General features: G+C 40.4%; 1 protein-coding gene across 1 annotated transcript; it reads right to left on the bottom strand.

Annotated features, from left to right (window-relative positions):
* Positions 1 to 1,101: 1,101 nt before the first annotated feature.
* Positions 1,102 to 4,473, bottom strand: CLEC14A (C-type lectin domain containing 14A). The gene has a single exon (XM_053594513.1). It carries the CDS (start codon positions 3,998 to 4,000, stop codon positions 2,534 to 2,536), a length of 1,467 nt encoding a protein of 488 aa, XP_053450488.1. The 5' UTR covers positions 4,001 to 4,473; the 3' UTR covers positions 1,102 to 2,533.
* Positions 4,474 to 14,759: the final 10,286 nt, after the last annotated feature.

Genomic DNA, 14,759 nt, shown 5'->3' with positions numbered 1-14,759 from the left:
TAAAGTCTAAACAGTAAAAATACAATAAATTTGAAAAATAAAACAAAGCTTATAGAATATAAAGAAAGAAAATATTTTTGTACAACTCTGTGTTTATTTTACCAAAAAAGTAAAAAATTTTAAAAATTGAAAGTTTATAAAGTAACATGGTTAAAGTAAGCGAGGGTTAATTTATTACTGAAGAAAATTGTTTTTGTAGATTTAGTTAGCCTACGTGTACAGGGTACAGAAATGTCCTATAGGCCTTTACATGGACTCACTGTCACTCACTGACTCGCCCAGAGCAACGTCTAGTCCTAGAAGCCCCCATTCATGGGAAGTACCCTATCCAGGTGTACCACTTTTTATCTTTGATACTGTACATTTACAGTACCTTCCCTATGTTTAGATATATGAATACTTACCATTGTGTTAGCCTTGCCTACAATATCTAGTACAGTAACATCCTGCATAGATTTGTAGCTAGGTGAGTAGTAGACCACACCATTTAGGTTTGTGTAATGATGCTCACACAGTAATGAACTCACCTAAAGACTCATTTCTCAGAATGTAACCTGTTGTGAAGTGATGCATGACTGTGTATGCCACACATATACATATAACAGTTAAGTTCAGTTATAGATGAGACTATATATCAAGTTACATAAGAAAACACACTATAGTCTATTCAAAGAGTTACCTTCTCTACTGAGCAGTTATGTGCTTTGATATGAACTGAGATATGCTCTGACAAGTTGGGGGACATGGGGCAAACCACTTACTGTACCTACCTGATTTTTAGTTTTGCTTGTGAAATTATAATACTGAAAATTCCTTCAAATGTTGGTAATTCTAATTGAGTTTATTTACATGTAATTATTTAGAAACTTGTTTAGTATATGAAGCAAATTACCTATTACCTTATTCCTTTAATGTTATAATATCAAATATATATATATACACACACACACATATACAGGTGGCCATAAAGTTCGTGTGCCACGAACTTTAAAATAGCACACGAACTTTATGAACACCCTGTATATACACACATACACATATTTAGAATATGAATTTATAGATTGTGCTATTTTAACTTTTTAGTAGATTATTTTATTTGTCTCTTACTAATTTTAAGTCTGCTCTCCATTCAATATATCATACATTCACAAAGCTTCTTCCTGTTTTCATTCTTCCCCACTACGAATCTTGCTTTTATCTCTCTCCCATGCACTGATGCCCACACATCTACTTTTAAAGTCTCAGCAGACTAATAAAAGTGGGATATTTTCTAGGGACCTTGATTCCACTAGATAGTGACTTTTATTATGTCTCAATTATTTTTCAGAGGTATTTTTCATTTAGATCACTTTCTAATACCCTACATCACAACAGTATGGTAGATTTCCTTATCATTTATTTCTTATACTATGAATTCTTTTGGAAATCTATTGTGGCTCATGTAGACTCTTGTAAAACTGTAGCCATTCCCAGAGGAGGAAGTACTGTTACTGCACACACTGTCATCCAGAAGAAAAGGAAATGGTGTAGTACTTAAGTTTTTCCATGAATTAAAAAATGCACAAGAGCCTAGGAACTTTGGAGGAAACCCAGCTTACTTTTGCTTTAGTGCAGCCCAAAGATTGCAAATCAATACTTGGCATTAGCTTTTTAATTGAGAATTAACGTGACCATAACCGGAAGAGAGGATCAGAATCTTGATGTTTCAGAGAAGGCTATTTGCTTGGGAAGGTCACATTATACAGAAAGTCACAAACATTGGAAGGACTAGAAGGGTAAAACACAAATCATTTGTTTCCTTGGGCAAGGACACAGAGTAAAGACTTGGATTTGTGGTCAACTATAATTTGCTTCTAGAGCTACCAACTCTGGCAACACTACACTTTGGATTTATAGCAAAGCACACAAGTAGCAGTGACTTTGAAAACAAAGGATAAAAGAGCCAAAGAAAAAGTTGCCAGTTCTCAGAGATCGGTTCTCAATTTGAAGGAGTTAAGGACTTTCTCCTCACTCTAAAAGCAGCACAATTACCAGCATGCCCCTCGGTGGATCTCCTAAATAATTACTCCTCAAGGAAGTCAATGATATTTGAGTCTGGGTTATCAACAATCCTTTATTTATTTATTAATTTATTTTTGGCCAGGGAATTTCAAACCGATATATTCCCAGCCCGAAAAATGTAAGCAGATTTCCTTTCCATGTGGTAAAAAAAATATTTTTTGATTAATTGCATTGTTTTCTATTTGTTTCCAAGTCTTGAAAAGTTTGATCGCTTCTCCCAAAGCTCCAGAATAAACATCAGAAAATACCTCTCCCCAGTAGGACTCTGCCCCTCAGTACCACCCTGAAGCACATCCCGCTTCCATCTCAGGGAAGGAGTCTGCTGTTCTGATTTAGCTCATCAGTAATGTAGAGGGAATTTAGAGAAGGGGGTATTTCTGCAGGAAATACCCGCAAATAAGTTTTTCTCTGTTACCCTTTTCATCCAAAGTGAAAAACTCAGTTTACCAGAAGTGCCCCTGTCCCTGTTCCTCTATGTGTGGCCAGAGCCAAGAGAGGACCCTGCCAGCGAGGTGGCTTCTGTTTGGTCTGGAAAACCACAGTCCCCGACCTTCACACCACTGTTTGTGCAATGTGCAGAATTGGAGCTCAAAGCAGCGGCCTCAGCATCGCTCTCTATACCTGGGGGCGCCAAAGAGCCCTTGGGTGACTGGGAGGAAGGGCTCTTGTGAAAGCAGAGTTTGAAAAGTCCCAGCACGGTCATGGTCAGGACCACCAGCACCACTACTGCTACGCTCACGAGGATGAAGACCACGGTGGAGGAAGAGTCCAAAGCTTGGGGACTGGTAGAGAGAGCTGTGGGAGTCACGCTCCCTGAGGGGGTGATGGTGGCCTTTGACTTGACTTGAGGGGACATTTGAAGGGTAGACACAGTGCTCTGTGCTCCCCACTGAGGAATCTCAGGAATAGAGGTGGCTGAACTGCCTTGTGCAGGGACATGGGGTATCTCTCTTGGCTTCTCTGGGTCCCTAGGTGACGACTTTCTCTTCGGTATGGGGCTGGTTTCAGAGGCCGGCGGACTCTCGGTGGGCACTTTGGTCCCTCCAGGGGCTAGCTGTCTTTCCCCATTGGTCACGCAAGAGCGTCCGTCGTTCCCCGGCTCAAAGCCCTCAGCACATTCGCAGGCAAAGCCTCCCAAGTCGTCCAGGCAGTTAGGAAGCTCCGCGCATTTGCCAGCACGGAGGTACCTCCCAGGGCAGGGACAGAGCACCGCGCCCGAGGGGAGTCGGTCCCAGCGCACGCCGGTCTCGTCGGCAACGCAGGTAACTGAGATGGGTAGCTGCCCCGGGCAGAGCGCACTCACCTTGGTCCCAGGGGGACTGAAGTCCAGCGCCGCGCTGGAGAGTTGGAAGGGCGCGCGGTAGCTCAAATTAGAGGTGGCCCCTGGGCGGAGCGCGGGGCACAAGCCCTCAAACTGGTATTTGCACAGGTAGCCCTGGGCGCGCCGGTGGCATAGCATTTCCTTCCAGCCTGCGGCCTCGACCCCGCCAGTGACCTGGAGCGCCGCGCATCTCCGCGCGGTGCAGGAACGTTGGGGCTCCTCCACCCACTGCAGCGTGTTGTTGCTTTCAGACCCGCTGGCGTCGGAGGACGGCCAGGAGAAACCCCGCAAAGGCTGGTTCACCAGGGTGCAGTTGGAACGCTTGCGCTCCAGCGACACCCAGAACAGAAGGTCTTTGGAGCCTTCTCCCGGCCGTGGGCCTGCCAGCAGAAGCGCGAGCACAGCGCTCAGCTCGGTTCCCTCACGCACGCTGCTGAGCGCCCCGCCGCGCAGGGCGCAGGCCTCCTCGGCCGCAAGCCTCTTCATCGTCGCGTGGTGCAAACTGTAGCAGGCCCCCGAGGCCAAGCAGCTGGCGCGGTCGGCGGTGGGGTGCTCACCACCTCCCGGCTCGGGCCAGATCGCCTGCCAGAGGAGGCACAAGGCGAGCGCCCGCCTCATCTTGGAGGCCCGCGCCCACAAGAAGCCACTGCTCGCAACTATCTGTCCTGCTCGAGGGCGCCGAGCTGTCTCTGGAGCTCAGTCACCGCCCTCTAGAGCTGGCTGGCCCCACTCGGTCCCTTCTCCCCTCCCTTCTGCCCTCACTTTTGCAGGACCCCACCCTCCCGTCCACCGGGGAGAAGCCCCTGCCAGCTTTGCTTAGGCTGCGACAGGAAATGTGTCCTGAGCTCTGCCAGCTCAGTGCAAAGCCCTGATTTATTCTGAGGTAAGGAACACAGTTCGCACACAGTGGAAGGTCAAACACCCTGTTTAAAGCTGAAGAAAAAGAAAGTCGTGGGATGAGTGTTCCCTGCTCAGAGAATTTCAGGATCTCAGATCCCAGGACACGCTGGTGAACTCTGGAGAAAAGGAACTTGCTTATAAGCCCACTCCCTCCTCCTATTGTGTTTCTGTACCAAACAGCGGAATTGGCCTCAGAATAACTTGTAGAAGGCTCCAGTCTTCTGGAGGCCTGTGCCTGTGGAGCAGGGTGGGGGTGGGGGTGGGGAGAATGTGAGAAATCTTAACATCTCTCTTTTCCACCAGAGAAGCAGCTCAGATTCTTCCAGGGGCCCTGCTTCTCTGTTCTTGTCAAGAGATCTAGAGGGCCAATTGCTAGTCCAAGAATTTACAGTTCTTTGGAATATTTTAAATGGGAAATTCGGCTTCTTCTTCTTCTTCTTTTTTTTTTGCACTTTTTGGCCAGGGTCGGGTTTCAACCCACCACCTCTGGTATATGGGGCCCACACCCCATTTCTTGAGCCACAGGTGCCGCCGCGAAATTCGGCTTCTTTGGTCAGCACTTGACTTAAAAATGTTTCACTTCTTTGAAATGGACCATATTGGTTCATGCAGGAAAGGAAATGTATTCCTAGGCCTACATGAAAAATAATGGCCATTTATCTCTACTGTTCAGTTGCTAGGTTTCCTTATCACTCTATTTGGTTTATAAATTCTTTGAGCTTCTAGGTTCTATATAAATGAGTTTGTGGCCTTATTAATATATAAGAACAACTGTCCTATGTGTGATTTTGCCCTTGAACATTTTAATAGTATTTTATTGTATAATTGATGCCAATATTTAAAACAGTAAGTTGCAAAAGTCTCCCTTAAGGAACATGAGAGTTCAACATCCTTAAGAAATTAAAATATTTATTCCGTTAGTGCATATTATATACTGTAAAAATAAAATCCTGTGATTTGAAAAGTAGTTCAATTTCTTTGGAGTGTCAATGAATGTTCTAATATAAATCCTTCAGCTCAGTTGAAAGTGGAAAGGAATTAAAGGTGAGTAAAAGAAGGAAAGTTTAAAAAGTGCACTATGAAAGGATTTCATGTTAGCAGCTTAGATAATTTTACACTATTTTAGGAAATATGTCACTTATGTCTCTTAGCTCACAGTGACCAAATATTTTGTAATCAGAAATACATAGAGTTTCAACTAAGCCCTCTTAAAGATGTATGATGCCTTTAAACATCTATAATCAAAATGAAAGTTGCTATCCATGAATAATGCATGCCATACTTTTAAACTCACTTTGTTCTACTAGATTGGACTGTTCAGGTTAATAAGGGGTGAGAAGAAAGGTTTCAGGATCATCTCTGTATGCTTTCATCTCATTTTTACTATTACTCTCATTTTTCTTTTCCTCTTGGAAATTCCATGTATTTTAATAAACAACAAAAAACACCACAAATCATTGTTATACTGACTTTGCTTTTGCTGACTGTGGAGACAAGATTTCTACCCTACCCTTTCTGTTTCCTGCTTAAAAGAACATTCTTTGGTCCTTCTTTTCAAATGGCTGAAATCACCTTAATTATGACTTTACAATTAAATTAAGTAACTTATTGTCTTATGAGAAAGGAACATGAAAATCCAGATGTCAGACTGAGTGGGTTTTAGAAAATAGTCACTTGGGCCAGCACCATACCTCTGCAGTCTTATGATTGCATGTTTATAAGTATGCCCATGTCACACATTTTATTTTAATAAAACCATTTTAAAACTTAAGTAATCAATGGAAATCTCTTAGATATGTATTTTAAATGATTTGGAATGAGGTAAGGTGTCTCCAGTAAGAAAGAATGAATGACCAGGAAAGCTTATGGTAAATCCATGATCCTGCATTCTGCCTGGGTGTTCTGTCTAGTTCTGACCATGCCTGAGATGACCTGAAAGAAGAGTTTGGAAAAAAAGTCAAAGTAAAACATATGTAATTTTGTATTACTTTCATTGCATTGAGCTATATACCACTAACATATTTAGAAATGTACAATATGTCTGAAAAACTTGGAAGTAGAGGGGAGTATTTATTTTTATATATTTACTAAGATCTCTAATAGGTTACCATTTTATCTCTACTGAATTACAAATACTTTAGAATCTGATAATACCAAGTGTGAATCCATTGGCTCTTTTATATGCTGCAGATGAAAGAAACCACTTTGGAAAAATTTGACGTTTTTCTCTAAAATTGAACATTTGCATACTCTATACCTGAGCACTTCCATGTTTAGGTATAAAATTAAAAGAAATTTTTAAACAAGCATAACAAAAGATATGTAAAAGATGTTTATAGTGACGCTATTCATATTAACAAAAACCAAAAGCAATTCAGATATCCGGGAACAGTAAATAAAGGAGCAGTAGTATATTCACTCAATGGATAAAATATAACTATGTAACAATATGAATTAATCTCATCAATATCATGTTAAGAGACAGAAGTTCCAGAAGATTATACAGAGTTTGACTTTATTTTTATAAAATTAACAAAACAACTACTATATATGTGTGTATTTTGTAAGAAAATAAATAGTTTCAATGAAATGAGATAAAAAGAACAATGAACACATGATTCTTAGTGATAGACTCTTTGGAAGTTGCATATGCTCTAACCACATTGGACTTTTCTTTGCTCCAGAACACCCAGCTTCTTACATGACTTCCCATTAACTAAAACATTCCTCTATTGTCTGTTATATATATTTTAAATTATACTTTTTAAAATCATGAGGTATAGTGTACATAGAAAAAAGTCCCTAAAATCCTTTCTAATTAACAAGGAAGTTTTGTTGAAGTTTCCTAGGATTAGGATTTGTAGGTTTACTTCAGTTTACCCTGACATTGAGGATATAGCTCAGCTGATTGGTAAGGTGATGGGATTAGGTTTAGACACTTGTTCCTCTCTCCTCATTAGGTCATCAGAACAGAAGTTCAAGATCAGCAGGGTTGGTGAGTAGCAGGATGGCAGACCAGAAGGATCATTCAGCTCAGCTCTCCTAGAATAAATGGGCGGGGGGTGGGGGGAGAAACCAGCAATTCCTAGTGTGGGGACCTTACCCAGAATTATAGCTCAGGGTGCACAGCAAGGAGGTGGTACACTAAGTACAGTGTATGATCTGCAGTGGTAGAAATATGATGAATTAGGCAAGTGATTGAGACCCACTGGGATCTGCAGGCCCCCCACAGAGTTTCAGGATGGGAGGAAGCCTTTTGGAAGTTTTCAGTTGTTGGAGGAAGCTGCAAGTTGAGTGGAAAGCTTGGAAGAGTAGGTGGGCTCAAACAGTACATGGCAACCAGATTTGAATGCCAATTGGAGTGGATTTGCCATAGGTTTGGTGGCTGGTGAGGTAGCCATACTGAGAAAGTCAGTGGCCATGGGGCTGCCATTGTGGGAAGGTCATAAGAAGATATTAGCAGGGGCCTAAAGCATAGCCATCTTAATTCCACCTGCTGGGATCAGAACTCCACTCTTGGGACAGGCTGAGAGACTCCCACACCTGATAGGAACTGGTGTTAGGGTGCAGTGTGAGACCTGCCCCAGAAAGAGTCTTGTGAACTTTAAGATTACAACCTAGCAGGGTCTGAACACTAAGGAAACAATCAGGCAATCACTGAAGGCAACTAAGTTTGGGATAAAGACCATAGAGGTTGCTGGCTATGCTCTTTGTCTCCTAAAAAAAAAAAAAACACAGGACCATCTCATGTCCTTGTGACATATTGCAACATATTATCACCAAGAGCAAGGACTTTTGTTTGAAGCAAAGGAGTCAGTGAGAAGGATAAACGAGGACAAAGAGGTGAACAAGAAGAAAGTACACATGAGGAGGAATCAAGAGGAAAATTCAGGCAACATAAAAAACCAAAACAGAGGAACTACCCCAAGAGACCACGATGAAGCTACTGCAGAAGATTTCACCTATAAAGAATGAATGGACTTGACAGAAAGGGAATTTAAAATATGGGTGATAAAGAAAATAAAAGGAATGGATGAGAAAATGGAAAGACAGAACCAAAAGTTGGACAAGAGATGTGTAGAATATAGAAAAGATATGGTGGATCTTAAGGAAATGAAGGAGACAATCAGGGAATATAAAGATGCAGTAGAAACTATCAAAAATAGGTTAGACCATGGAGAAGAAAGAACCTCAGAGCTAGGGAATAAAGTTTTCGAGTTAACCCAGGTGGTTAAAGAGGCAGAAAAGAAGAGAGAGAGAACAGATGCTTAGAGAACCGTGAGACTCCATGAACCATTGAAACATACAAGAATAGGGATTCCTGAGGGGAAGAAGATTGTCCCAAAGGAATACAAGCTCTACTGGAGACTATCATAAATGAAAACTTCCCAAGTTTTACTAAAGACCCTGACACACTCCTTTCAGATGGATATTGAACCACAGGTCATCTCAACTCAAACAGAGCTTCCAAAACACATTGTAATGAACCTGTCCAAAGTCAAAATGAAAGAAAAACTTCTGCAAGCATCCAGGAGTAAGCACCTATTGACCTACAGAGGCAGAGCCATTATGATAACAGCAGAATTTCCAAGCCAGAAGAGCATGGTCATCCACTTTCAATATTCTTAAACAAAACAATTCTGGGCCCATAATTCTGTATTCTGCTAAAGTAAGCTTCAAAATTTATGGAGAAATCAAATCTTTTGCAGAAATACAAGCACTGAGGAAATTCACCACAACAAGACCAGCTGTACTGAAAATACTTGGATCTATTCTCAACAATTACCTCCACAATGGACCACCAACAAAGTAAACACCCAGAAGCTAAAGGTCAAAACTTAGCTTCCACAGTGGCACAAAGGATAAAAAAGCTACACACCAGACTTTCACAAAATAAGATGAATAGAACTCCACCACACTTATCAATTGTCCCAATAAATGTCAAGGCACTGAATTCACCACTGAAGAGGCCCAGGCTGGCTGATTGGATAAAAAAGCATAAGCCATCCATATGTTGTCTCCAGGAGACACACCTAGCCTTGAAGGACAGATCAAGACTCAGGGTTAAAGGATGGAAAATAGTATTTCAAGCAAATGGAAATCAGAAGAAAGGAGTGGTTACAATCTTATTTTCAGATACAAGCATATTTAAAGCAACTAAAGTTAAGAAAGGCAAAGAAGGACACTTTATACTTCTCCAAGGAACAATACAACAAGAAGACATTTCAATTTTAAATATTTGTGCACCCAACTTAAATGCTCTCAGATTTGTAAAACAGACCTTGATGGATCTGAGCAATACAATATCCCAGAACACCATAATAGTCAGTGACTTTAACACCCCTCTAACAGAACTTGGCAGATCTTCTAAATAGAAACTAAACAAATATACAAAGGACTTAAATGTCACTCTAGAATAAATGGGATTAAAAGACAAATACAGAACACACCATCCCAAAGCTAAGGAATATACATTTCTTCTCATCAGCCCATGATATATACTCCAAAATAAACCACATCTTAGGATACAAATCAAACCTCAGTAAAATTAAAATAATAGAAATTATAAATTGTATCTTCTCAAACCACAAGGCAATAAAGGTAGAACTCAATTCCAATAAAAATATTCACCCCACACAAAGACTTGGAAATTAAACAACCCTTATGCTGAAAGATAGTTGGGTTCAGGAAGAGATAAAAGAGGAAATCATGAAATTTCTCAGACATAACAACAATGAAGGAACAACTTACCAAAACCTGTGGGATATAGCAAAAGCAGCCTTAAGTGGGAAATTTATCACATTAGATGCCTACATTCAAAAAAACAGAAAAAGAACACATCAGCAACCTCATGAACCATCCTATGGAATTGGAAAAGGAAGAGAAATTTAATCCCAAACCCAGCAGAAGAAAAGAAATAACCAAAATTAAATCAGAGATTAATGAAATTGAAAATAAAAGAATGATTCAGAAAATCAAGGAAACAAAAGGTTGATTTTTTGAAAAAGTAAATAAAACTGATAAACCTTTGGCCACATTAACTAGAAACACAAAAGTAAAATCTCTAAGGCCTCAATGAGAAACAACAAAGAGGAAATAACAACAGATGCCACAGAGATACAAGAGATCATCTTTGAGTACTACAAGAAATTCTATGCCCAGAAATTTGACAATGTGAAGGAAATGGATCAATACCTGGAATTTCACCCTCTCCCTAGATTTAACCTAGGATAAATACATCTCTTGAGCAGACCTATATCAAGAACTGAGATTGAAAAAACAATAAAAAAACTCCCAACAAAAAAATGCCCACGTCTAAATGGCTTCACACCAGAATTCTATCAAACCTTCAAAGAAGAGCTCATACCCATACTGCAGAAATTATTTCAAAAAATTGAGAAGGAAGGAATCTTCCCCAACATATTCTACAAAGCAAACATCACTCTGATACCAAAACCAGGAAAAAACCCCAACTAAAAAGGAGAACTCCAGACCAGTTTCAATAATGAACATTGATACAAAAATTCTCAATAAAATCCTAGCCAGTAGATTCCATTAAAAAAATCATTCATCATGAGCAAGTAGGTTTCATCCCAGGGATGCAGGGCTAGTTTAACATACTCAGGTCAATAAGTGTAATTCACATCAACAGAAGTAAAAACAAAGACCATATGATCCTCTGAATAGATGCATAAAAAGCATTTGATAAAATTCAGCATCCTCTTCTAATTAGAACACTTAAGAACATAGGCAAAGGTGGCACATTCCTTAATCTGATCAAAGCTGTCTACAACAAACCCACAGCTAATATCATACTGAATGGAGTAAAATGGAAAGTTTTTCCACTTAGAACTGGAACCAGAAAAGGTTGTCTTCTACCGCTACTACTATTTAACATAATCCTGGGAGTTCTAGCCAATACAATCAGGCAAGAGAAGGGAATGAAGGCCATTCAAATGGGAGCAGAGGAGGTAAAACTCTCACTCTTCACTGACAATGTTATCTTATACTTAGAGAACCCCAAAGACTAAACCACAAGACTCCCAGAAGTGATCAAAAAATGCAGCACTGTCTCAGGATTTAAAAATCAATGCCCACAAATCAGTAGCCTTTATATATGCCAATAATAGCCAAGATGAGAAGCTAATCAAGGACACAATTCCCTTCACAGTAACCTCAAAAAAAGAAAAAAATGAAATCCCTAGCAATATACATAACAAAAGAGGTGAATGACCTCTACAAAAAAAATTTACAAAACCCAAAGAAAAGAAATAGCAGAAGATAATAACAAATGGAAGAACATACCATGCTCTTGCCTGGGAAGATTCAATATTGTGAAGATGTCTATACTATCGAAAGCAATCTACCAATTCAGTGCAACCTCCACTAAAATGCCATCATTTTTCATCACTTTCAAGATTTGGAAAAAATAATTCTTTGCTTTGCATGGAATCAGAAAAAACTCCATATAGCTTAGGAAATTCTTAGTAATACAAACAAAGCCAGAGGTATCACCCTACTAGACTTTCAGCTATGCTACAAGGCCACAGTGATCAAAACAGCATGGTACTGTCATGAGACATTGACATTTGGGACACTGACATTTGGAACCAAATAGAAAACCATAAGATGAAACTAACCTCTCACAACCACCTGATCTTCGACAAACCAAACAAAAACATACATTGGGGCAAAGAATCTCTTTTCAATAATGGTGCTGGGAGAACTGGATAACCACATATAAAAGACAGAAACTGGACCTGCACCTCTCACCACCAACTTACAAAAATTGATTCGATATGGATAAAAGATTTAAATCTCAGGCATGAAACAATAAAAATTCTTGAAGAAAGTGTGGGGAAAACATTTGAAAATATTGGACTGGGGAAAGATTTTATGAAAAAGACTTCCATGGCATTTGCAACAACAACAAAAATAAACAAATGGGACTTAATAAACTGAAAAACTTCTGTACAGCTAAGAAAACAAAAACCAAAGCAAATAGACAACCTGTAGAATGGGAAGAGATATTTGCATATTATGAGTTGGACAGTAATTTGGTAACTATAATCCTTAGAGAACACAGATTAATCAACAAAAAAAGAGCCAACAATCCCTTATATCACTGGGCAAAAGAGATGAATACAACGTTCTCTAAAGAAGACAGATGAATGGCTAACAAACATATGAAAAAATGCTTATGCCTAACCATCAGAGAAATGCAAATCAAAACCACCTTGAGATATCACCTAATGGTCCACATCACAAAGTCTCAATGTTGCAGATGCTGGCATGGATGTAGGGAGAGGCGTACACTTTTACACTGCTGGTGGGACTGCAAACTAAAACAACCTTTTTGGAAGGAAGTATGGAGAATCCTCAAAGAACTCAAATTAGACCTCCCATTTGATCCTGCAATCCCATTACTAGGCATCTAACCAAAGGGGAAAAAAAACCTTTTACCATAAGGACATTTGCACTAGACTGTTTATCTCAGTGCAATTTACAATCGTCAAACTGTGGAAACAGCCTAAATGCCCACCATCCCAGGAATGGATTAACAATATATATATCTCACAGCTTGTTATGCAGCCACTAAAAAGATGGAGACTTTACATCTTTTGTATAAACCTGGAGGTGCAACACATTCTTCTTAGTAAAGCGTCACAAGAATGGAGTAGCAAGAATCCAATGTACTCTATTCTAATACGAAGGCAGTAGATGAGCTAATACAAGAGGTTGGTGGGAGAATAAGCAAGTTGGGAGAGGGGAGGAAGGAGGGGTACCGGGGTCATAGTGTTTGGCACACCTCTTGGGGCAGGACACAATTATAAGAGGGACTTTATCTAACAAATGCAATCAATGTAACCTAATTCTTTGTGCCCTCAATGAATCCCAAACAATAAAAAATAAAAAAAATAACAAGATCACCAGGGTTGCCAAATGCCCAAGGGCAAAAAAGTAGCTTCTGTGTTAACTTTAGATCTCTGTGTTTTTACCCCCCTTAGTTTTCTACCTGCCTGGTGGTGTGTCTGTGCATGCACATGGCAGGTGTTTATGTGCGTGTGTGTGTGCATACATAAGCATATGCACATATGTTTACATGTGCGCACATATACAGGTATGCATACATACATAAAATGCTGCCCCTTTATGTTACACATACATACACGTATACAGATGGATATGCACATTTAGCATTGTTTATTGTCTTCTCTAAGGGTGGGGGCTGGTTCCTTTGTTCAGTTTCCTTCAGAAGCAAACCCTGAGACAAGGATTTGGGAGCAAGTAATTTATTTGGAGATCAGCCCAGAACTCATTGGCAAGGAAAAGGGATGTGAGACCAGGAAGAGAGGAAAGCCAAAGTTAATGTGAGAACTACAGCTGTGGGAGACGAGCGCCCAATCCTGCTAGGAACCCTCTGAGAGATCGTGAAAGTCAGCATGTCCCACTAAAGGGTGGTGAAGTTAGCATATTTATTTACAAACTCCTGTCCCTCCCCAGGTAGGTCCAGGTTTCTGCCTTAGGCAGCAATCCCTGAGCACAGGTATGTGGAGAACTCCTGTACACAGAAAGATACAAAGCGCACATGTTGCACTCACTACAGTTGGCCCCAATAGCCCAGCTTGCCAAATTGCCACCACATGTTTCAGGAAGACCTGGGGACAGCATAGAATCCCCACCTCCCAAACTGAGATGGAGCTGAGAGACCAAAGAATGACTCAGACAAATCCAGCCTGGCGAGTTAGATGAGTTTAATGGAAGTTACTTCCACAGGGCACTGTCTCCTGGGAGACACAGGCACTTTCCACAAGGAACTTCTTTGCTAGCAAAATTTGCATCTGCCCACCTGCAGTGTAGCCCTACATCCCTTCCTAGTGAGGGATACTGAGCTCTTACATTGTATCTCTGCATGTCCACATTGGAACAAATCAGACATGCTCCCCTCAATCATCATGAGCCTGCATACAACATGTGTTATGTTAATGATATTATCATTCTCCACTAGGTGGGGATTTTAGTATTACAATTAGCTAAAGGATATTATAGGATATATAAAACAGTTCTCAAGCAGTCAGGGCTCGTTTAAGCCAACCACCTGAAGTACTGGAAAGTGCTAGGGCATATCTTCTGGGCCAAGTGGTTATCTGAATTTATTTTGTGACAATTTGGTTGGACACTTCTACCTGGCAAAGTTTTCCTCTCTGTGTGTTGGAGAACTTGAATTTCTCTCTCATCATCCTTCAGCTTTTGGCTTCCTACCCTTGACCTAGAGATTAGGTCTGCCACTTTATTTGATCTCATAGAATCCTGCACTCTTTTCATTACAGCACTATTACAAATAAGCATGTAGTTAGTTATCTGTATGATTTAACACTGTGTCCTCCAATACCTTGATACTTAAATGCCAGCAACATTGGCAGTAGAGGGAATATTTTAGAAATGTAGAATGTCTGCCTAACCCAAGCATACTGGG

This window comes from Nycticebus coucang, chromosome 6, assembly GCF_027406575.1.
Source record: "Nycticebus coucang isolate mNycCou1 chromosome 6, mNycCou1.pri, whole genome shotgun sequence".
NCBI lineage: Eukaryota > Metazoa > Chordata > Mammalia > Primates > Lorisidae > Nycticebus > Nycticebus coucang.
This window is presented reverse-complemented; position numbering and strand designations above follow the sequence as displayed.

What these genes read in the sequence shown, in the direction of transcription:
- CLEC14A (XM_053594513.1), bottom strand. Translation starts at nt 4,000, where the DNA reads ATGAGGCGGGCGCTCGCCTTGTGCCTCCTCTGGCAGGCGATCTGGCCC.